The sequence below is a fragment of the Equus przewalskii genome, chromosome 17 (assembly GCF_037783145.1).
Source record: "Equus przewalskii isolate Varuska chromosome 17, EquPr2, whole genome shotgun sequence".
NCBI classification, from domain to species: Eukaryota; Metazoa; Chordata; class Mammalia; order Perissodactyla; family Equidae; genus Equus; species Equus przewalskii.
Window position 1 is genome coordinate 23391600 of NC_091847.1, and position 26460 is coordinate 23418059.

General features: G+C 34.6%; 1 protein-coding gene across 4 annotated transcripts in view; it reads right to left on the reverse strand.

The window, feature by feature from the left end:
• LRP1B (LDL receptor related protein 1B) overlaps positions 1 to 26460 on the reverse strand; it is a 1824802-nt gene that overhangs the window by 336423 nt on the left and 1461919 nt on the right. For all 4 annotated transcript variants that reach the window (XM_070581263.1, XM_070581262.1, XM_070581261.1 and 1 more), the window contains one exon: positions 3242 to 3431. In XM_070581263.1, coding sequence (XP_070437364.1) covers positions 3242 to 3431 — 190 coding nt within the window. The remainder of the gene's footprint in view (positions 1 to 3241; positions 3432 to 26460) is intronic.

A 26460-nucleotide genomic window follows, 5' to 3' on the forward strand; every position in this document is an offset into this window, starting at 1 on the left:
AGTGAAAATTGTGATAATAAATTAAAATTTCCATTAACAGTAAAAACATTAGTAAAAATAGGACAATGTCAAGCTATTTAAAAAGAAGCAAAATTGTTTATCTAGTAGTCTATGACCCTTAAGAAAGTCCAGGAAATAAGAGGAGACATGCATATTGTATTTGCACGTATATTTTTCCCAGTTTCTTAAATGAAACCTGGAAACTATTTCTGAAAAACAATTATCCTTTGCATTTTCTCACATAATTTAACTAAATTGAGTCAGTTTGATGCAAAATGAGGATTTATTTTAATCAGAGACAAAATAGTTATCTTAAATTTCCTATGAACTACAAATATACATTAACTTATTAATATCACGTGTCAGCAGATCGAATATGACCATTTTGGACATCATTCCTAACCTAACTATATTTCTCTTCTTCGGTTGGTGAAAATCAAAAGCTCCCTCTCTTTCTAGGTTTGCTTTTTAAATTCTACATGTCTGCTTTGTATGTATTTTAGAGAAATGCAATTACCAAACTTCTATAGTTCTTTAATGTCTTTTTTTCTCTCCTCTCTTTGTCAGTGTGATTTTTCTGTAAATTACAACGTTGTTTCTGGAATTTCAGGGGTTGCTCTCAATTCCTTGAACATAATATCTGTTACTTAAAGATTTTATAGAATGCTTTAAATCAGCGTTTGTGAAACTATTCTTTAAGGAAGCCCTAGGATTGTACAGAAGCCCTTACAGGTCGCTGGAGGAGTGGAGAGGCTGTAGGATTTCAGTCTCCAAGCTCTACTTTTACTGAAACAGCTCTTCTTTCTCTTCTGTTGTCTATAGGACTGTCCCTAAGAGTTTATTTGAAGATGGCTTGTTCCTGCTTAGGATGAAAGGGAGGGAGGAAGGAAGGGAGGAAGAAAGGAAGGAAGAAAGGAAGGAAGAAAGAAGGGAAGAAAGGAAAAATGAAGGGAGCAAAAAAGGGAGTGAGGGAAAAGGAAGGAGGAAAAGAAGGGAAGGAGGGGGACAGAGCAGGAGGCTGAGAAGCAGACTGTTTTAAATATTGGAAAAAATATGCTTAAGAAATACTGACCATGAAACACTATTGGAAATAATATTTCACCTTTACAGTAAGATTGCATATATCATTCCTATGTATAATCATTTAAAGGCAATGTAGGATTATAACCAACAAAATTATTCAATACGTGTTTTTTGAGTATTATGCAAAAACTTATTACGAGAAATATTCAAGCTCACAAAAAAAATCTTTCTACTTGCTAATTTAAAAAATAACCCCCACCAACTGAGGCAAACTGGGCCATCTATGCTCTTTGTTAAAACATTTCACAGCAATTTTACCTATTCTATGGAACAAGTGTCAAAGTGAACAAGTGTCAAAAATATGTTGCCCTATGAATGAGTAAATTTGCAAAAAAAAAATGGCATACTTAAATTATGCAATAGTTTTAGCCACACACTGTGACTTAATTTAGTTAAAACATTTAAAAGTTATGCATATAGTATAATGTACACAATACACAAACTATTTATCTGCAATATGTTCCTAGATTGCTGGCTTTAGAATTATAGAATTTCTGAGGTATTAGTGTTCTTTTAATTTCACCTTTCATTTCACAGATGGGAAAACAGAGGCCAGAGAGCTCAAGCAATTAAAGTTATGGTAACCAAGCTGTGTTTTGAATTCAAGTAGTCTAATTTTCATCTAGAGTTAAAGATTTTATTTTAAAATTTCTGTTAATCAACTAATATACTAAAGTGATTTGAAGATGTCATTGATATGTATAATGATAAAAATATTTTTTATACTTTAAACTTCACATATAATTTTCAATTAAAACATTTTGGTGTGTAATTCTAATTTACAGTTCACCATATGCAACATGAAAGTATACTTTTGGCCTATGGAATAAATAATTATAGGATAAAGCACTTATCAATTAAAATGAATTAGATATAATATCATCAGTTATCTCCCTGATGTTTATTTGAAAATTGACATATAAATTTCTTTGATCAACTATAGGACATTTATTATTATCCTAAGATTCTTCTGGTGAACGGTCAAGGTCAGTATAGCTGATTCAACAACAAACTAAATAGTGAGGAGCAGTGGTGTGAGGAAAACTAACTCTGCTCAGGCATCCAAAGGCCTGTGTCCATCTGAGCTGTCATCAGAGCTGTGTGAGGAGTCAGCCTGCTCTCATCCTGCATCTCTCAACCTTCACAGTCTTGAGGAAAATGTTCAGTTAAGTGAATTAAGTCTAATCTTATTCCTAGCTCTATAAAAGTGTCCAGATTTAGTTATTCTCACACTAAGTAATTTATGCACTCCCTTCTCTCAAGTGGTCAGAATCAGTGTTTATCAATAATTGTTTTTCATTCTTTAATTTTTCTTCATCACACCTAAAAAGAGCTCTTCTATTTCTGCTCAGTGAAAGCCACATTGGTCTTGCTTTTGTTTACTTGTTTTATTTAAGAATAAAAGGACTTTCTAGTAGTTAAAAAATATTCTTACCATATTGTTTGAGAGTGGAACTCCAAAGACATATTTTTTCTACTTAACTTGAACTTTGTTCTTTAGTTTTCATATAATTGCCTTCTTTATGGCATCCTCGAGACATGACTTTTTTCTAATTTGTTTTGTTTCTTTCCCTCTATAGCCTGAGCATTTCCTCTTGTCATGAGTTCTTCATAAATATTATTATGAATGCCTGCACAATATATTATCCAACAGATTCAGGCTACTTAGATTGTTGTCAAGTATCTAATGTTGAAAATATAGCTTCACATAAAGATTTGTTGTTGTTTGTTTTCTGTGTATTTCAATTGGAGAGACCCTTGGTTGTAAAATTACTTAAATTACAGAAGCACCTTTTAGGTTTCAATACATGCAAATAGTTTTTTTTTTTTTTTGAATGTATTATTTCACTCAGCTATGCATTAGGGTCTTCTTCCTATACCTTTTACAGCACAGTGTTGTCTCTATTTTCTCTTTCATTATTTAAATTTGCTTTTACTCTCGTGGAACTCTCGTGGAGGTGATACCTGGCATTTAAAGAGTCCAGATTTTAATTATTCATGTTTACAATGCTCTTATAAAAAATAGCTTTATGAATTGTGAACAGAGAACTTCAAAGGAAATCTTTTTTTAAAAGTTAATTCTTTTTAAAATTAGCATAACTTTGATAGTGTTTGACTTATAATTATAATGAAGAAATAAAGATGCAATGTTTCTTACTTTTGGCATTCATCCAGGGCTAGCACATGTGGATGGTCATCCTCTGACATGGCAATGACCGCTTCCCTGTCAAACGCTCCAGGCCGGGTCTGGTCCACTGTGTGTCTGGTGATGGATGAGGTAGTGGAGCTGGTCCAGTACAGTGTATCCCAGGCTCTGTGATAGGCAAGACCTTCAACAGAACCCACATCTGATGGGGGAAAGAAAAGAATAAATTTACACTTTCTTCTACAACAGATTTGGCTTCTGGACACAAAAAGCATTTAACATATATACATATATCTAAATTTTATTTTATCAATCATTTCTTAACAAACTCTCTAAAATAAAAATATAACAATTGTGATGCCTACAATTGATAGCTGATTACACTCAGCAAAACTGACCTGTGAACTGCTCACGGGAATATTTTTTACAAAAACATGTCATTAAAGACTGAATCTTCTCATCCAAAAAAAAAACCTCAATTAAGTAATTGCCTTTTATTTAGGAAAATGGTGGCTCTCTTTTACTTTCATATCTTAATAAGTAATTTTCAAAAAGTATCCAGTGTGCAACAATTTAAAGATGTCAGAGATACAATTTAGGTACAATCATAATGACTTCTCTTGATACTATATTTGGAAACTTCAAGAAAAAGCAAACACATCAAAAACTACAACAAGAATATCAAAAAGCCAAAATCCAACTCCACAATTGCAACTATCAAACAATGGAAGAGAATGTTTTAATAAGTTAATGCAGTGAGTTCTTTGATTCTATTCAACTAATGTAATATAAAAACAAAAGAAAATACAATTAATTACCAGCTAAGTCATGCTTCAAATATTGTCAGAAAAAGATAAATGGCAGTACATAGATTCTAATACATAAAAGTGACAATGTGAAAAACAAGAGTAATTATTTCTTAAAATTGTGTTCCCAATCAGTAGGATAACATAGAGTAGCTGTTTTATTTTTCACAGAGCTGCTTTGAGTAAATCTTTAAACATAACCAAATTATATCATTTTTCCTTCGTGTTATCTGTTTTCCTCAGAGTTACTCTTAGCGTGTTTAACTTAAGAAAGAATATATATAGCTTTGGCAGTCATACTAAGAAATTAACATTATAACAGGCAGAGTCTTTCTACTGTTTTTCTCTCAGGGAAACTCTGAAAGGAAATCTTCAGCTCTTCAGAAAATAGGTAAATGGAAAGGATTATTTTCATGTTTAAAATGGGTACATATTTAGTGTGGTGGTCACCTGGTTTAGTGAGAATGCAAAACAATATTAACACATTTTGAACTAGATTTCTTTAAGGTGATTAAATTTCTGTCATTTGTTTCTTTTTCTACACGCAACAGAGAAAAATCCACTAGTAACAGAATTAATAGCTATCATTTATGGGGCACTGTCTTTCGGCTAGGAATCATGCTAATTGCTTTGCATACAGCACTTTATTTTATGTGTAAATCTACTCTGGGAAGTTTGCTTTACTGTTCTTTTCCTAAGAAGGAAACTGAAACCCATGGTCACAGAACCAACAGTGTTAAAGCAAGATTTTGAACACAGGTTCACCCGCTTCCAAGAGTCTGTAATCCTTAGCACCACTAGTTATAGATGGGTTTATAGCCTCTATCACTTATTCTCAATCCACACCAAGCTGGGACCAAACAAATGATTCATTAGTTTCAACTTGTCTGACTCTGGGTGAATTGTATAACTAGTAATTTACCATGAGTAGCCTCCTCTCACACAATCAACAAAACAATTTACAAGAAATTAATCTGGGTGATTAGTATGGAAACCCAGGCTAGAGTTTATGGAAGAAAAATTATAAAGCATAATCATAATAAAATCTATTAAATTCTTTTTATATGAATCACAAGGTGTTTTCTATTTGAGGTAAGTAGGTGGAAAGTTGATTAAGGTGTTTCAGTTATTAATAAATCATCCATTCCACTTTTACACTTTGAAATCATTTTAGAAATGAAGTTAACTCTATTAGTAGTATAAGCAACATTACACTCCTTCATCATTCACAAATAGAATGAGAAATGGCATAGCTCTGAAAAGCTGCAAGCAAGTCAGAATCATTAATCCATCCTCATTCTGCACCTTCCCTTTCTACTGACATTGACAGATCTTCCTCACGGCCACCTTTTCCTGCCAAATAAAGAAGAAACCACTTGGTAACACCATCGAGATGAACCAGGTTCTTCTTTTCTATGTTGACACAGTTCCCTGGTTACTAGAGTACATAATATATCTCACTGTCCAGGTACAATCTCTTTTATTTTATTTTTGCAATAGATGATAACCTGACAGTACACTTAATCATAATCTGGTGCTACTTTTTAAAATACTTCAGTAACATTTCTTTCTCAAAAAAAGATATTCAATTCCCTATAAAAATTGTATTTGTCATTAACAAATAGCCAATTAAAGACATATATCAAATTTTAAGATCATGAAAAATATTTCAATTGAGATAAGATAAGATTCATGTCTATTCTATGATGACTTAATAGAACATGGGATCATGTGGCATGTGTGTATGTCTGTGAACACTGAGGCTCCTAAACCAGTTGAAGAGGTAGAATAAGAACTTGGAGTTCCTGGTCCTGGCAGATAATTATATAGTTTGAAAATCAAAGTAAAATGCCTATCTATCCAGTCAACCAGTTCTGAAATATTGAACAGAGTAAATCAACACAGAGTTAAACACCTTTGAAATTCAAGGGTGATAGAATAGGCATAATTAAGAAAATAACTCTAACAGTTCTATTTCAGCAGCCCCATACCTTCAGCTCCAGCAAAAGAATTATACTGAAAGTTTGATGCATAGCCAATAAAAATACCATTTCCTCACCCTATGCACTTGGGGAAAAAAAAAAAAAAAGAGAGAGAGAGCGTCACCTTTAATCTCACTTCCCTTTGAGCAGGGAATTGGTTTTGGCTAAGCATGGATGAGATACAGATGTGTTTCTGTAGAAGTAAGGAGAGGAAATTGACTCATCAAAAAATACAAGGCAGGCAAATAACTCAGAATCATGGCTATATCTAATTTCCTGAATTCTAGTTTCCACATCAACGAGTGGGGAAACTGATCCTACCAGCCTGGCACAGTGACACTGACCACTACTCTGACAGCTACCCAAAGAACTTCATAGACAACACACTTCATCTCACCGGTTGTCTTACTGAAGAAGGGACAACAGCTCAATCCTGTCTGCACAGTTTTCTAAAGGCAGGATAAGAGCTTACAAAATGGGAAAAACAGTGAAGGATGTTCTTGGAAGGGAGCCACATGTACAAAACATTGCCATTCATCTGGGTGGAATAATAGTCACAGATAAATCCTTTTTCAAAGTTAACAGGAAATAATATTTATCTCAAGGACACACTATAACTGTAAAGTGTCATAATGGCCTCCCTTGTTGAAAGTGTATTATTCTCTTACTGGCTTGTTTCTAAAGGCACAGAGTATCAGAAACTTTGCCATTTGAAACTATGTCAGTAGTATGAAGCATCTCAATCTTTTCTCAAGTATCTAAAGACACAGAGAAGCAGGCTCGATTTCCAACCCAGGAACAGAGCTTAAAATAAGAAGTTTCTGGATACAGCATTCCATGTCTGTCTTAACTTTGTTGTTTCCAGAGAAACAGAATCTTGAGTCCAGTTCACAATCCAGACCTGATGTTGAACTCTACAGAGTACGCATAGGCTTTACCTTAAGCCTAACAAAACACTAATTTACTTAAATTTTGCCTAAACTCTACTCTTCGCTAAAAATCCCCTAATAACCTTTCTTTCTTCCTTTCAGGAGGGAGGGAGGGAGGGAGGTAACCTGCGGCTCTCCTGGTGTGCAGTCTCCCTCACTGCAACGAGCCACTAACTTGACGTGGTTGAGCTACAACTGTATTTGACAACATCCAATACGCTTTCAACATAAATATACTCAAAAGACTAGGAATAGAAGGGAATTTCCTCAAACTGATAAAAAGAATCTATAAAAACCCCAAGGCTTACTTTATACCTAGTGGTGAAAAAATGAAACCTTTCCCCCTATAACAAGAACAAGACAAGGATGTTCACTCTTGCCTTTTTATTTGGCATTGTATCAGAGGTTTAGTTAGGGTAACTGGGCTAAAAAAAAAAGGAAGAAAAGTCATCCAGATTGGAAAAGAAGAAGGAAAACTATCTCTTTTTGCAGACGAGATGTTTTTATATCTACAAAATCTTCAGTAATTCACTAGAAAACTACTAGAATTATGAAAGCATTCAGCCAGCTTGCAGGGTACAAGAGCGACATACAAAAATTACTTGTATGTCTATACAGTAGTAACGAACAATCAAAAAATGAAATTCAAAAGACAGTTCCATTTATAATAGCATTTAAAAGCATTAAAAATAAAAGGCATGCAAATAAAATTAGGAAAAATTTTAAGAAAAGAATTGTAATCTTAAAACTTGTTCACTGAAAATTATAAAACATTATTGAAATAAATTAAAGACAAAAAATGGAAAGGTAACCGTGTTTATGGATCGGAAGATTTAATGTCATTAAGATGGCAAGAGTTTCCAAATAGATCTACAGAGCCAATGTAATCCCCAATAAGATTCCAACTAGCTTTTTCCAAGAAATTGACAAACTGATCTTAAAATCCATATGAAAATGCAAGCAACCCAAAATAGCTAAAACAACCTTGTAAAAGAACAAATTTAGAGCACTCATATTTCCTGATTTTAAACTACAAAGTTACAGTAATCAAGATAGTGTGGTACTGTCATAAGTATAGACATATAGATCAACGGAATGGAACTGATAGTCCAAAAATAAACCCCTGCATTTACGGTAAATTGATTTTTGAACAAGGTACCAGAAAAATTCACTGGGGAAAAAATAATCTTTTTAACAAATTGTTTGCAATGATTGTATATCCACATGCAAAAGAATAATGATGGATTCCTTCCTCATACCATACTCACACACGCACACAGGTATACTCAAAATGTATCTTAGAGCTAAACGTAGAAGGTAAACTATAAAAATCTTAGAAAAAAACAGACGAGTAAATCTTTATAAATCAGGTTAGGCAAAGCCTTTTTAGACATGACACCAAAAGCACAAATGGTAAAAGAAAAAATAGATAAATTGGACTTCATCGAAATTAAAAACTTTTGTGCTTCAAAAGACCCTATTCAAGAAAAAAAAAAAGCCAACTTACGGAGATTTTGGGAGAAAATATTTGCAAATTATTTATGCAATAACGGACTTGTATCACAAATACATAAAGAACTCTCACAACTCAACAATAGAGTAATAAATAACCCAGTGGAAAAATGGGCAACAAATGTGAATAGATATTTCTCCAATGAAGGTATACAAATGGCTGATAGCAACATGAAAAATGCTCAATATTATTAGCCATCAGAGAAATGCAAATACTTCGCATCCACTATGATGACTGCAATGAAAAAAAGATAAGTTTTGTCAAAGATGCGGAGAAACTGTAACCCTCATACATTGCTGGTGGCACTGTAAAATGATGCAGCTGCTTTAGAAAAGAGACTGGCAGTTTGTCAAAATATTAAACGTATAGTTATCATATGATCTACCAATTCCACTGCTGGATCTATACTCAAGAGAAATGAAAACATATATCCACATATTCATAGCAGCTTTATTCATAATAGCCAAAAGCGGAAACAGCCCAAATGACAATCAACTGATGAATGGATGAATAAAAGGTGATACAGCTATTCAATGCAATATCATTCAGCAATAAAAAAGAATGAAGTATCGATATAAACTAAAACATGGATGAACTTTGAAAATATTATACAAAGTGAAAGAAGCCAGTCACGTAAGACCACTTACTCTATAAATCCCTTTACGTTAAATGTTTAGAACGGCCCATCCTAAAGACAGAATGTAAACTAGTGGTTGCTAATTGTTAAGGAGCATGGGGGAAATAAGAAGTGACTACTAATTGGTATGGGTTTATTTTGGGGGGAGGGTGATAAAAATATTCTCAAAATGATGGTGGTGATGGTTACATGACTATCTAAAAACTATTAAATTGTGCACTTTAAATGTGTGAATTGTATGGTATATGAACCGTCAAAGTAGAACCGGAGCTACCTTGAAGGAAATGTATAAAATAATGGGACAAAAAAGCATCAATGAATTGGGTAAAGTTAAGTTCTAATTTAATAAATACTGATGTTTCTATTATGACTCTAGCTACAGGGTTGCTGTGAGATCCAAAAGAGACTTTGTCTCTCTCTGTCTCTCTCTCTCTATATATATGTATAACGGGAAATATTGTACAAAGTTATTTTAAAGCATTTTAAGGTATTTGGATGTGGTTTAATTGCCAGCCAGTGGAGATATTGTAGGAAATTAAAATATCTGCTAATTTCTCTCGAATTTACCTTACTAAAATGATTACAAATGAATTTTTTTACAAATCATTTTATAAATGATTAACTAGATGGACGATTTTCCCTTTTCTAACTATTTAACTAGTAAATAGATTGCAATAGATTCTGTGGAATTGTAAAAAGATGGAGTTGAAACTGACTCAATACAAGGTTGACATAAGGGAAGCTGTATTGTAGAAAAGAGACCCCATTGTAACTTTGAATGACTTCTGACTAACGAATCCGGCTGGATTTGCACCCTTCAGGAGATCCACCTGTTCTGTAGATTCTATGACCCCTACTGGTGCATTTAACCTCCCAGCTGCGATAAGAAGATAACTTCGTTCTTTTGAGTTCCTTAGGAATGTGATGACCCCCCAAACAGAGAGTCTATGCTGATAGCCATCATCAATCACAACTGAAAGATCTGGTGTGGCTACTTCCAGTCTGTAACACCAGAGGATCAACATTCCTAACCCCCTCCCCTATGACCCACTGGCTTATATAACTGCTTCAAGATTCTGTGCCCCCCTTAAGATGGTTCTTTTGGACATTAGTTGGCCATCTTCCCTCTTGCTAGCAAGCTATAATAAAATGTCATTTCTCTGCCACCATCTTGCCTCTTGACGATTGGCTTTTGTCTTGTGGCAAGCAGATTGTGCCCTTTGTACGGTAACAGAATCTATTTTAAGACACTAAAATAGATCCCAGCAGACATGAAAAGGAGAGGAACAAATTCCTCCTTCAGCATGAACTCGTGAACCCATTAGATGCCTGAAATGCATTTTCAAGTCTTCTCAAGGAAGATAAGATTATCAGGACAGAGACCTCATGCCTGTCAAGGTCATCTCCTACATTCCTAAGTTTTAATAGCTTGTTTCAACAGACTCTTACCCCCACCATGACTGCTTTGAGACTGGAATTTGTTAAAAGACATTTCTTTCCCTTTTTTTTCTTCATCTTTGTTAGCCATGACTGTACAATCTTCCCTCTCCCTTCAATGGCTGGAACACAGATTCAAGTAGCACTAAGGAGCACTTGAATCTGGGTTCCTGGGCTGCAGTCCGAACAAACCCCAAATAAACATCTTTTTGTTTAAGTCTATCAGAGTCTAGCTCATAATTGGTCGACAATTCCAAGGTAGATTGCTTACTATAAATTAGATTATGACCCCTCTGGTTTGAAGATTTAGAGTCCTTTCTGTGTTTTTTCCACATTAATAAATAAAAGGAAATAATTATCTAAAATATCTTTCAGATATAGGCTTTCATTTTTATTTCCTCATATTATGTAAGGCCGTTCACAAATCCTACACCAGCACTGATATGCACCAGTAGAGGGTGAAACTGGGGGCCAACTTGCTTTAACTTTACTCAGTTAGTTGTCTGTTTGCAAAAGTAGATAACGCATTACTGAAAACCACCCTACAGATAACAGCTCTGATGCTTGGGTCACCATGGTAACAGGTGCTTGAGTTATTTGGGAACTGAGAGTTGACTCCTTGTCTAGTTCAGGCTGGTTAGAACCACCACCTCATCAACTGAGCCAGTGTGATGACCCATAGGTGACCCTTTGACATCAAGGAGCTGAAAACTCCACCCTTAGATCATGGTAACGTCGTCAATTTGTGAACATGCATCCTGTGAAGCACCATGAATCTTGACTATGCTTGTGCATATCATCAATTACCTACTTCTCCTTTCCTCCATATCCACTTCGGACCACTCTGCCTCTTTATCCCGTAAATATCCCTAATCCCCATTTTTCGGAGAAGCAGATTTGAGATTGGTTCTCCCATCTCCTGGCTTGACTGCCTCATGATTAAACCCTTTCTCTTTGCAAATTTGTTGTCTCTGTGATTGGCATAATCATGCAGTGGGCAAAACGAATCTGGTTTGGTAAAAAGGGTACTGGCCGGGGTATGATCTGAACAATCACATATCTATTCAGATTTAGAAGGGCCCAGGACAGGCTCCCAAATATTTGACGTGTCAACTCTGATCACAACTAAACCATAGCAATAGGTTTTACCTGTCCGCTTTGCCCTGAATATTTATATTCTTAAATTCTTTAACTATTAAAAAGCTCAACTTTTTTTTCACCAATCTAACTTACTAAAAACTAAACAAATTAAAAATCTACATTATAGTCTAAAAATTTAAACAAGAAGCAATCCTGCTGGAAAAAAAATATTTTTTATAACTAAACACATGGAAAACATAGAGAATTCACTGAAAAACAATAGAGTTCAGTAAGATGGCAGGCAATAAATAAATAAGTAAACCAAAATCAATAGTTCTATTATGTACAAAAATAAATAGATATAAAATGGAAAGAAGATGCCAATCCCAGTAGCCACTCATGATGTGGGTTCCAATGAATGAACATATCTATAAAACTGCACCATTCTTGACCACCTGAATTTGACTCTACTTGTGCCTGAAGTTTTGCAATGAAGCTTATCTTTCACGAATGTGGATCCATCCGTTAACTTCAAGTACTCACCCCTCTAACAAGAGGAGACCCAACACATTCAAAAGGTTTAAATGGGGGAATAACTCTATACCAGTCTCTCTTTGTTCTCATAATCCTACTGAACTAAAACACATTTTTTTCCAAAAGCAAAATTGTTTACAGATGTGTAATTTATTTTTAACAAAGACAAGCTTTTACTATCATCTTCAAAGCAGTTTTAATTCCCTGGAATCAGAGCATCTCAAATATTTCCATGCTAGAAGAAAGTCTTTGCTTTACATTGCATAACAAAACAGACCTATTTACTTGGTTTTCCCAAAACAAAGGAACAATTTGCCCTAAGGGAGTATTGAAGCAAATTCAAACAGCTTGAAGCTTTTAAGTGACAGTGTATTGTTTTTTCTTAATCTTACTCATTGTGTCTTGTTGGATTTTTTTCAGGTTTAAAAACATTAAAGATCTGAGTTTCAGCCTGAACCCCAGGCTCAGCTGAAATTTACACAGACTCAGACACATCTCAACAAATACCTCTATCTTGTGTCACCACTAACAGAAGCAAAGAAATGTAAGTGATGAAAAAATTGAGCACATGAGTAATTATACTGGTCTCATTCCTTCAAGAGTACCTGCTGATAAACTGACTCAACAAGATTAAGCCAGCTTTGGTATGCTGGAGCTCCCAGGAAAAACATGAACTCCAAGTTTTCTGAAACCCTCAGGTATGTCATACTGTATACCATAGGCAGAGGCTAGGAGACCTGATATGTACAGACAGACTTTCTTTGAGAAATATAATTAGAAAGTGACTTGGAATCCATCCTCATTTTCTTTGTGAGAAAGTGGGGGAACTCTTCAGGCCAAAGTCATGAGCTAGAACATTCTTGAGAATGAATTGTCTCTCTCTATTTCCAGGTGTCTGAATAAAATCATCATTTCCCTCAATCAATTCACACAATGCAAAACAGTCTCAACAGCTATTCACTTATAAACAGTTAGAATAGACGATAAATTCTTAATATGATATGAGAGAAACTGGGAAGACCTTCTTATGTAAACTAAGACTCAAGTGTACTTTGAATTTTCTCAAGGTCCATCATTAGATATGTGTTCTCTTGGTTTAAGGCATCTCCAGGTATTCTTTGTTTAAATTCTTTTTGTAAATAATACTCTTCAGAGGATAACTTCCTAATTTATTAATGGCTAATGCTTTAAATTTATTATTATATTGCATTATTTTTAATGGGCCATAAAATGTGGGCATTTTTTTATGCAGAAAAAGAAGAGAAACAACTTCAAAAACAGTCTTGAGAGCATAAAAATGGGAATCTAGAAATAGCACGAGTATACTTGGGTTCTTAACAATTCAGCATCATATCCAGTTGATGAGCTACTCTCTGGTAATAAATTAGCAACTTCAAGAAAAAGTATTTGCTGTACACTTGTCAGTTGTGCACGTTTAGTTAAATAATAAATGAGGTGCATATAATTAATTAGACAGAACACATACATGTAGCTTCTAATGCTCTTATGATTTCCATCCCAGAATGAACAAGAGCCCTCTAAATTGAATTCAGTTACAATGCTGACTTCAGCACTAAAAGCATCGCATCTTACCCAGCCATTAATAATGTAGGCATTTCCTCTCTTACTCCTTCTCCTTCCCTCTCTTTCCTTCTCCTCCTCCCTCCTCCTCTTCTTCTTTTTCTTTCTTTCTTTCAACTCTGCCCTTCCTTCTTCAAATACATGGTTGAGCCTTACTGACAGCCATTTTTTAAACATATCATTTCGTTTGCTTCTGATTCAGTCTCACTTGCTCCTTCAGTATTCTTCCTTGTTCTACAACCATTTTCTCTTGTCTGATTCTGCCTTCTAACTTTTTTAATATTAACCCTTTAGTTTGTGATTTCAGACCTTGATTTCACTCTGACTTGAATCAGTGTCATCCGTTCTACGCCATTGTGACTCACAGCAAAATTATCTGTATTAGCTTCTTTGCTGCCTCTTATTGATGGATTTCTGTGGAGCAGAGTGGAGTAGAGGAAATGAGACTCAGTACAAGCTAACCTTCCTTCATATTCTGATGTCAAATTTGTTTCTTTACACATCATACGTAAATAACTTGATCCAGTATCTGTCTTTAAGCTATATTTAAATAATTAAAATCGAATAATAATTCTTTTCTAAATCACTAAAATACTTAGAACAAACAAGTTTAAGTAACAAACTAGTTTTTTAATGGCTTTAGAAAACCAAGAATAATAGTAAATTATCTTGATTTTTAGACTCCAAGTCCCTTTTCCAGTTAAAAGCACTTCTTATATAATAGCTTGTCCCCTTCAGAAAAGCTGAAGTAATTTGTTGGAGCACAGAGCAACTAAGCAAAGACAGACAGCAACATGTCTTTTTGAGGGGATATCTTTTCAATAGTAATTAGAGGGTGAAATGCTTCATAGAATAATATGAATTTGAATAGTAATTTGTCTTTAGATTTTAGAGCTTTTGTTATCAGGAATCCAAGAAAAAGTAATGAGATTAACAAATTAATTAAGAGACTAATCTTTCAAAAATGTTTAAGCCTTATAATTACGGATTGCATGAAGACATTAACTATTTAAGAGAGTATAAATTCATTTACATTATCAAGTGGATAAATTTAAGAGATCAATGTCATAATAAATCCTCTAGTTTCATCTTTAACTAATGGGGTGTTCCATTGTTAATATTTTAAATAGATACTTTGTATTCTTTGACAAGTCAGCCCTGGTGGTCTAGTGGTTAAGATTCAGCACACTCCTCCACAGCCCAGGTTTGTTTCCTGGTCAGGGAATGACACCAGCCCATTGTCTTTCGGTTATCATACTGTGGCAGCTGCATGTTGTGGTGATGCTGAAAGCTATGCAACCAGTATTTCAAACACCAGCAGGGTCACCCATGGTGGACAGGTTTCAGAGGAGCTTCCAGACTAAGGCAGACTAGGAAGAAGGACCTGGCCACCACTTCTGAAAAATTGGCCATGAAAACCCTATGAATAGCAGTGGAGCATTGTCTGATAAAGGACTGGAAGATGATGGTGCAAAAAGACCAGGCAGGGTTCTGCTTTGCTGTACACAGGGTCACTAGGAGTCAGAGTCTGCTTGATGGCACTAACAACAAAAATTCTTTGACAAAAACACAAAGTTAGATGGAAAAAATAAAATCGTGGAATCAATTACTTGCAAGATTTCCAGTGTAGTTTCTATCGATACTAAAATTCATCAGAAACATACCCTCTAGCTTCCCACCAAACCTATAACTCTGCCTCCATTGTCTTGCCCCCTCCTGTTAAGAGAAGAAGTGTCTGTCTTCCTATAACAGGGAAATTCACTACTTTTCTCTGGATTATGCTATCCTCTCTCTCCTTCTCAAGGACATTGGTCCTGTTGTTTTCTCTGCTCTTTTTCTACAACATACAGGCCTCTCATTTACAGCATCACCTGACTTCTTTTACAACAACTACACTGAAACTATCCTTTTCAAGATAACCAGCAATTTCTCTACTGCTAAATCCAATGTACGGTACTTCATACTGCCTAGTTACTTAAGCAGTTGTTAACTGTCTTACATCCTCTTAAAACCCTTTCAAGAGTTGTTTTCAGTTTGTCTGTTTGACATGCTCTCTCCTGTTTTTCTCATGTCTCACTGGTGTCTCTTTCCCAGGTTCCTTTGCCAACAACACCTAAACCCAACCTTCAAATGTAGACATTATCTAGGGTTTCATTTAGGGTCCTCTTCTCTTCCTTTTCTACTCTCTCTTCTACATTATCTGATCTATTCCCATGAAATTAAATACCATCTATATGTTTATATATTCTTTTTCGTTGCCCCTTGTTTGTTTCCTTCATAATCCACGAGAATGTTGTTTGCTGGTTGTGTTCTTTTTGTCTGTCACGTCACAGGAGTGAGGGCAGGGAACATGCCTAGCTTGTTCTCAGTTGTATCCCCCACAATGAACAAAGTTCCAGGCACAGAGCAAGCAACTGAAATTATTTGTGGAATAACCAACATGAATTTCTACTATATTAATCCATTGAAGGCAGGGTCTGTGTATTTATGCTTTAATTCTTATATGCCTAAGACCTGAAATATTGAAGAAGCATATAGGGTAATAATAGGGTAATAATTAAGAGCACAAACTCTGGATTCAGATAATGACTTTGAATACCTGCACTATCACTTTACCAGAAATACGACCAGGAGCAATTCATTTAACTGTTCTGTATTTCCATTTCCCTGTATTTAATGTGGGAATAATAATAGTACCAGATTCATAAGGCACCTGGGATGATTATGCGAGTTAACATACAACAAGTGTTTAAACAGTGCTTAACATAAAGGGCTTAATACATGTCAGTAATGTTGTTATTGTTGCATTCCTCTACACAAGGCTACAGAGAATTATGCTTACCAAGGTTGGTGCTCTGTTGGATAAATTATCATCCCCATTTTTCTACAAGTAGAATACTAGAAATTATAGCTTTATAGGAGTAGCTTTCTGAACTCTAAGTGGCCACAATCTACATTTGTAAACAGAATTCTCTCTTTATTATAAGATGTCAGGCTCCAGTTTATTTATCTTCTTCCCTTGGAATAAGCTCAGACATTTGATCCATTTACTGTATCTTTTAGTCTTAGTATTACTTGTAGGATGATAATGTAAATATTTGATGATCTTTTAGGTAGAAAAGTGGTGGGACTATTGGAAAATTAAAGTATTAGACAATATAAATTTTGATCACGTAATGTGAAGGAGACAAACAGAGAGAGAAATAGGGAAGGAAGTTAAGACATAAATAGAAGGGTTTTTTTTGTTTTTTAAGATAGGCAGTTAATGAAGCAAGAAAACAGAGAAAGGCTATTCCAGATGATAAGGATCATAGAAAAAGAGGTTTGATTCTCTGCCAAGTTTTGCAATGAAAGAGGATAGAAATTAGTACTGGAAATAGAAAATAATTTAAGAGACTGATAGAAACATTTGATCTCTAGGAAATAATAGAATGTTTTAACATGTAACTCAATATAAAAAGGTATTAGGACTATTTAAATAAAGGGAGATTATTCTCTGATCTTTAAAAGCCAAGTGATGTACTCAGAGTTTTGTGTTTGCTACACACATCTAAGAAGTTCATTACATAAAAATAGTATATATTATATGTGCACACAAGGTTAAAATAACATAATGCAAGAAAAAGCCATTTGGTCTGCCAACGAAAAATACCAACAGGAAAAAATAAAGGCTCACCTTAAAAGGTATTTCACATTGAAATGTGGTTTAAGTAAATAAAATTGACTTTAAATGGAGTGGAAGGTGTATACATATAAACACACAACTAATGTTTAAAGCAAAATAAAACAGTGTTAAATTCCCTGCAAATACCCCAATCACAAGCAATTATAATAAGGAGAATTACTTATTGAGCACTTACTGTGTGCCTAGCCCTATAGAGAAAGAGTTATTCAAAAAGGTGAACCCTAGAATCTACCAGAAGAAAAATCCTCTTTTTTTTTCATTAACATGCTATTAATTAAGTGCCATATTATGTGGTATAGATTTTAAGAAGTCTAAAAATTAATTGAAGTACATGTGCTTTTCCAAACAAGCTTACACCACCACATTTACTTCGGTCCCACAGGCATTCTAACCAAAATATCTTCAAATTTCTACCTACTCTTTAACGCTGATCATTTGAGTCTATGCAACTCATTTTTTAAATTTCTGTTTCTCACCACCGTTAATTGCTACATTCAAATCTGAACAAACTTTTAAAACTTCTCTATTTCCTCCCTTCATCTCCTTTTTATCATTCTTAGTGACCTAAAATTTATCAGAGCTTTTATTTATTTCTCTTCAGCATTTCTCAACTGTTATGGCTTTCTCCATCAACAACACCATCTCTGAGTCTCAACTGGGTTCTCATCCTCTCCCATCCCTTAGCTTCTTATTTGTCAGGATTTTCATTATAACTAAACTGAACACTTGTTTGCATCTACAAGTTTGAGCACGAAATCTGTGTTTCATCCTGCAATTAATTACTGCCTCAGATTATGATCACTGTCCTACCAAAACATGGACAACATGGTCAATCATTTTAATGATGTCTTTACTCCTAGCCTCAACTTTCATGCCTTTCTGGGTCTCTCATCATAATTCTTCTAATGCTGGATCATTCTTCAATTTACTTTTCATAATTGCCTTTAGGAAATGGAAGATTATTGAAGGAGGGGAAAGAATCATGGACCAATTCATCTAGTACAACTTTAGTGTGGCCTTTTGCTCTTCCTGACACAAGTCAGTGATGTCTTGGTGATTTACATGCCACACTTTACAGTATCTCATTCTTTTTTATTTCTTCTGATAATACTCTCCTTGCTTGATTTTCATGATCATATTCATTACTGTGTTTCTCCTTATATCTACTACTTCCTCCTCTTATTCCCTATTATGAGTATTCCCCAAGGCTCTTAGTGAATCTAAGATGGCTCATGGCTCCAACTATAAGCATCATCACGCTGATCCCTGACAATGATTCTCATCTAGCCAGGCTCCTCTGTGCCCTCTTCTTGACTAGATCACAAACTTGGCCTATAAAAAGAGCAGACTCTCAGCACAAATGACTTCATCCGCCCCCTGTCCCTCACAATAAAAAATTAAACAAGCACTAACCTATTTTCTAATAGCTGAAGGCAGCATCCCTAGGATGACCCTAGCCCCTTAATGTACCTGCTGAGGAAGATCAAGGATGCCAGAAGACTTCATTGTTGGTGCCAGCCAACACTTCCTAGCAGACCCCTGACCACCCTTTCTTAGAACATTTTACTAAAAGGAGCTCCTCTGTCTCTTTTAAGGTATATGTATCTCCGACAACTCAAGAGTGTCTTTCTCAAGAACCTAAAAGCCATTCCTTTGAAACATAATCACAGGAAGGAGAGGGGTTTTTTCTCCCAGTCTCTGTGGGAGGATAGAATCCTAACGTTGATAACTGCCAGCTGGCAGACACAGCTGGCCCAACTGAATTTACATTGACCAACCTTTTGTAATTTTTCACTTCCTTTCCCCTGCTCTTAACATCCATATTGTCAAGAAAATAATTATAATTATTTTTCATGAAAATTTAAAAAGTAATTTTCCTTTGAAAAATCTAGTATTCCTCAGATTTGTATTTATTGTTTCCTTGAACTTACCATCTGGTTTTCCAAAAATCTTACTTAGGCAGGAAGTCTTTTAAAATTGTTGAGGATTCTCCTTTTATTCTTTAGATATAAAGAGAAAAAAAACAAATACACATAGGCATGCAGAATAGAATAAAAGTGCATTACAAGCCTAGGAAATCCTGTGAGCTAAAATCTAGTTCTTGCCTTTTAACCTTTTTAAAACAGTCTTAGTGTTAAGAAAAATATTTCTTCTTTGAGTTTTCATTCTGTAAGTACACACCAGTTTTGACATTCATTTACCAACATCATTATTTACTATTCAGTGATAACAAAATAAGTGAGAGAGAGATATGAAAATATTTATGTTCAAAAGTTTATTGAATGCATGCATATATTACTGGAGAAGAAAGGGTTTAATAAAAAGAAAGATATTTTGCTTTAAAACTTAAGTGAACAAATTAAGATGGAATTTTTTTAAAAAAGTGCTTCCGAGTCTTGGCTATCATGAATAATGCTGCAATGAACATACCCTAAGTGCCCATCAATGGATGAATGGATAAAGAAGATGTGGTATATATATATATATATATATATATATATATATATATATATATACACAATGGAATACTACTCAGCCATAAAAAGGATGAAATCTTGCCATTTTCAACAACATAGATAAACCTTGAGGGTACTATGCTAAGTGAAATAAAGTAGATGAAGAAAGACAATTACTGTATGATTTCACTCATATGTAGAAAATAAACAAACATGTAGATACTGAGGACAGATTAGTGGTTACCAGAGGGGAAAAGGGTACCATGGAGGGTGAAAGGGGTAAAGGAGCACATGTGTATGGTGACAGATGACAACTAGATTTCAGTGGTGAACATGATGTAGTCTACACAGGAGTCAAATTATAATGATGCATGCTTGAGATTTATGTAATGTTATAAACCAATGTTACCTCAAAAAAAGAGAAGACTGAAGATAGATTAAAAAATTAAAAAGTGGGGCCAGCCCTGTAGCAGAGTGATTAATTTTGCCTGTTCTGCTTCGGTGGCCCAGGGTTTTGCCAGTTCGGATCCTGGGCATGGACATGGCACTGCTTATCAAGCCATGCTGTGGAGGCATCCCACATAGCACAACCAGAAGGACCTGCAACTAGAATATACAACTATGTACTGTATAGGACTTTGGGAAGAAGAATAAGAAGAAAAAAAGAGAACAAGAAAAAGAAAATTGGCAACAGATGTTAGCTCAGGTGTCAATGTTTAAAAAAATTACAAAAAAAGTGAGTTCCATAGCAATGAGAGTTCCGCAGAAAAATCTAGGACTAAGAGTGACAAATATCAAATCTCTCAAAGAAAGGAAATGGCACAATGTAAAAATGAATACTTTTTTATTGAATTATTTTTTCCTTGCATACAGGGAAGATGCAATATATATGGAAAATTTCAAGGCTCTTCAATGACAATAGAAGGAATTATGTGACAAAAAATAGATTCAACTGAAAAATTCAATAATCCTCTACCTCCCCATTACACAGGAAGAGTTGAGAAAATTAATAAAAAATGAAGATATGCCTTGTAGAAGAAAAAGGAAAAAATATTTCTTTGTGCCATGCCAGAACAAGTTAGAAACACAAAAGAGAAAAATTAAAAAGAACAGAAAACTTGCTAATCTTTGGAACAAAAGAACTTAGGGAATATAACTAAAAGAAACTCTTCCTGTGCCCAAAGCAATTTATTTTCAATACAAATTTTTAAAGTTTGTTTCCTTGTTGATGAGCCTGAGGTCAAGAGCGCTGGGAAGGGATAGCGGGGTGGGAAGGTGGTGAAAAAGTAGTCCCCTCAAAGAGGGCTGAAATAGCGGTCATAAAAACTTTGAGTTAGAATTGGGGGATGGAGTTTAAGATCTTAACAAAATAAAAATCTAAAAAGATATGGTGATGTGGTGGGGAAATAATTATTTTCTCTTTGTAAAAGGGTTACCCAAAGACATCTAAATAGCTATTCTGACGGAAATACACATAAAAGACCAGTTGCAGATATGTGACCTTTGATTCCTGTACTTCCCAAAAACCACTCCTCATCTCAAGAATCTGAAAATTGAATAATTAGCATAATTGCAGCATGGATTGTTTTTGTAGCTTGACAAGCATTTATTGATAATGATTTAGAATCTGGTTGTGTGTGTGTGTATATATATACACACATATTTGCATATATATACATATATATATGTGTATATACATATACACACCTATATAGTATTCTTTTTTTTCCAAGAAATTAATTAATCACAGAAATGGCAAAGATGGCTATAAAAAGGAGTGGAATGGCTCAGAGTCTGTCCCAGTGAAAACCAGGTGAAGCTCAGGGCCGTCGAGGTCCTGAGCAAAGACTGAAAACAAATTTTTAATCCAACCAGTGTTATTAGCTGACTGAGTGACCAGGAGGGAGTCCCCATATCATCTCATTTCTCATTTATAAAATGGAGTTAATAACCAGCAGGTCCTTAACTACTCTAAGCAGGTTATGAAGATAAATGGGATTAGCTCTACGTAAAGTTTATGGTTTGTTAGAAAGAAGCATTACAGAAATAAATGTTGGCATTATTATGGCAATGCAGAGGCTTTCAATACATTATAAGTAAAACAAAACAACATTCCCTCTTTCTTTCACTTTACAGATTACAGAAGCTTCACAGAGAAAATGAAGAAGATATTTAAATCTTTGACATAAATGAAGACATAAAAGGTGCTTATGACCAAAAAAAAGTGTCAAATAAACAAATATGATAGATTGATGGTTTGGTTAAATAACAACTCCATGCCTTCAATGTAGGCGTTTTTAACAACATAAACTTTTCCTATAGGTTTAAAACCTATCAGTTTGCTGCAGTCAGAAGAATACATGTTTTTCTTTCTCCTTCTTTTCCCTCTTTTTCCCCTTTCTTTCACTTTGATTTTTCTAGGGTGTCAGGGCCAGCCCCATGGCACAGTGGTTAAGTTTGCACTTCCACTTCTCAGTGGCCCAAGGTTCACCAATTCAGATCCTGGGTGTGGACATGGCAACACTTGGCATGCCATGCTGTGGTAGGTGTCCCATATATAAAGTAGAGGAAGATGGGCATGGATATTAGCTCAGGGCCAGTCTTCCTCGGCAAAAAGACGAAGATTGGCAGTAGTTAGCTCAGGGCTAATCTTCCTCAAAAAAAAAAATATTGGTGTAGTCTTCTGAGAAGATGATGAATCTTGATAAAAATACAAAGGTAGCCTGTCATGTTAATAGTGTAAGGCTGTTTCTCAATTCCAAGTTAATTTGAAGGTTGTGTCATCAAAAATGACAGCTATGGAGTTGGTTAAGAGAGGACATGGAAATGACGGCTGTAAAGTTCAATGCGATTAAGTTGGAATTTGTTTAGTCTGTCAGTTAGTCAGTGTCACTTATGCACAACTGCTTACGTGTACGACAAACTTCCTAGAGGAAGCTCCCAGAAGGCTTGGAGGCCTGTTTTAGGAAATGTTGCAATTATTCCCCTTGCTTAAATGTCTAGAAGAAAGCAATGTTGACAGAAAGTTATGCATGAGTCTGCTTATAAATTAAGAAAAATTTCCTTCACTTAATTACGTAGAATCACTAAACTTCATTGAAAAACGTGTTCAGATTTTTCTATGGATGTTTATTTTAAGTTTCTAAGTGTTGGAATCAACATGAGATTCTATAGTTAGCATAAAGGTCTTCAAAAGACAGTGATGCCACAAAGTTTTCCTACAAAAAGAAGAATTTTTTTAATTATAAATATTTCTTTGTTGTAACGTGTGAATAATATACTTGAGAACAGAAATGTGAAATAGTATAAATATATAAATAGTAGTTATTCAAATTATTTATCCCCTAAAGTCAGGTTAGAATATTGTACACCAGATTTTTTATATATTAAAATCATCCTGTACTCTAAAATCAACATAAAGTTAAAAGGAAAACTAAAAATGTTGAGAAACTTCTGAGATTGTTTTAATAGTGTATCTCCATTAAATTGTAGCTAGGTTTTCTATATAAAAATTAATGCTCTGGCCTTATTTTCTCAAAGTTCCACTCTTCTATTGTAATCTGAAAATTAAAGTGCATATTCATAGGGTATGAATTAACAGAATTTTTTTTTTTACCACTCATAAAAAGTACTGATATTGTCAAATAATCCATTGAGTCAAGAAAGCACAACAGAGATATAAAGAAACACGTTTTTTCACTGACACATTGAATTAAAACACTGAAGGTGTCAGATGCCTCACATCTCGATTAAATTTATTCTACCCATGAAGCAACAGTTTATGATTTTTAAATGAATAGCATATTTAAACGAAGGGAGCATTAATACAATATGATATTAATATACAAATATTCACATTACTCACCTGCCATTGACATTCTGAATTAAATCAGTAATGGGGTGTATAACTGATTAAATATCTACACAACAGAAAGCAACAGCTTATGATTTAAAGAGGCGCTGGTAGAGCGATCACATCATTACCCTGCCAAACGCCATCTATCACTTTTACTGAACTTAACGAAGATGGATTACATCCCCCAGATGAGATGCAGCCTATAAATACTGTCATGCTGATCTTCATCTGACTTTCCTAGAGAACAGACATGCAACAAATCAATAATTGAAGAAGTCATATTAGAAATTCAGTGTTATTCAGCACCTAGAAGAAATCTTGTAGGACATCATAGCAACAAATAGCCTTAATTCAGTGAACGCTGCTAATTCATGCTTTCCCTTCTAAGTGAACTTATTTTCTCTTTAAGCTTATTTACTTCATCCAGTTTAAGTGAAAGCATCCCCTGAGTATATAGCATCACCACCCACTTTTACTTTCTAAACCAGGACTGGTTTAACACCAACAAACTTCTTTTACAACAAACTTTCTTTCCTGAGTGCAATGTGCTTCTTGACTCGAGTTATGAGCTCATATTGGTAATTACAAATGTATGACATAGAATATTGGTTTTGAAGTTGCTGTCTTCAAACACTGAAACAAACTGAAGATACCATAAAAATATGCATAAACAATACATTCACTTTACAGCTTCTCGGTTGTTTTAATAGTATTTCTCCATTAAACACCTGCCTGAGTTTCTATTTACCATCTCATTTAGCTTGCACAGTTTACCTTTGTGGAAACTGCCTGTCAATTGCTTCAGTAGTCCAATCACTGGAGACCAGATTGGTTTCCGTCAGTCTGCTTATAGAATGTGATGGTAATAGATAACAGGTGGTCAGTATTTGTAGGTTGAGGTGAAGATGATGTCTCACAAGCCATAAAACATCTGAGGAAATGCTTTAACAGTTCACACTTACTACTAATTGCACCATTAGAACTTTAATTAATTCTTTACCCTTCCGCTATGTTCCTTAGATGGCCATAAGGCAGGAAATCATTCGGAACAGAAAGAAAGAATCTAAAGAGACAATAATGAGGTGTAATAAAAGAAAGAATGAGTGGCAGAATGGCTAACATTTTGCTCTGAAACTAGAGCAGAGTTTGATTGCTTAATCAGTTCTGGATTTGATAATGCCCCTAAAAGGGAATCGGTTTTTAAAGAGCACCTTAATTCTGAGAACATGTTAACCACTGCCTACATTTAAACTGACTATCCTCAATTACTAACTATATCTTTGAAGGTATTCAAAATACCTTCCTTCTGATTTTCAGGCAACAGTAACCAAGTGCTCACAACTCAGAAACAGATGAACGAGACATGAAAAAGATTTCCCTCTAGGATAATCTATATATTTTTAAAATATGACCTTATAATATGTTGCATGAAAGATGGAAACAGGACACTAAGCTCAATGTCACTGAGCTGATGTTTAAGCTTAGGTCAATTTCTACTTTAGTATTTCCCATTTCGAGTTTTCAAATAGCACATCTTTAGATACATTGTATGGCTAGACAGTTCTACATATCAGGATTTTTGGAGTTTTAATCTTGATAATTTGAATTTTGTAATTTTAGCTCTTACAATTTGCTTGTAATTTTGATAATTTGAATTTTGTAATTTTAGTTCTTACAATTTGCTTGTAACTATTGATTTATTTAAAGTATCTACAGTTTATAATAATTCACTTGAATAAAACGGAATGAAAGAACTCTTTGAGCATGAAATTGATCTCCTTAAGGAAAATCAAGACTAGAATTTTTAAGAAAAACTTTAAATAGATTTTGTTAAAACAAAGGCTTATTTTCCATCTTATCTAGCATGCCAGATAAAAAATGAACAAATATTTATCAGAACAAATGATATGAAAACCCTTCTGCTTAGCAAATTTCCAAATAGTCAACTTAAAAGTTCAAATTACACAAAATTTTAATATATTATGCTACTATAGAAAAACAGTGGCTTTATTTCCAGCTAAAAAAAATTTTTGCTTTGTTCTTTTAAAAACTCTAATGTTCAAAAATATTTTTGAAAAGGTTTTAGAAACTAGCAAATGTCCAAACCACTTGGCAAAGTGTCATAACTTTGAAAGCCAAACTGGAAATATAACGATGCAATTCTCGGCCAATTGAACTTAGCTTATTACAAAGGTTGGTTTTTATCAAAAGGAGATAAATTTCAGGCGTAACTTTAAGTCTTCTTAATCCCAGGGGAATTTATGCCAACTTCCTAGGGAGATAGCAGTGTCCCCAAGGTTTAAGCCTTTAGGTCTACCCTAAGGCAAACAAGCTGTATGGACTAGTCAGCAAGACTTTACTTCTGACCCCTGAAGCTTATTCATGCACCCCACTCTCCTGCACTTTACAAATCAAACATTTATCAATTAACATTGGCTTGGAACTGTAGTGCCATTTACAAGTATCATACTATTTGGACCTAACATTCAGCAATTATTTTTTATCATCAAATATGACACCACTCCTCAACTATGATTTATCTAGTAAGCCTGTCCCAGCATGCTCCCATCCCCACCTCAGATTAACATCCTCAGGATAGTTATGAGATGTTTGTCTCAAGGAGTGTTCCCACCTGCCAGATATGCACTTAGTCCTTAAAGGGACTGAGAATATAGCAGTTAACAGACCAAATCTTTGTTTTCATGGGGTTTATATTCTATTTGGAGGAGATTGAC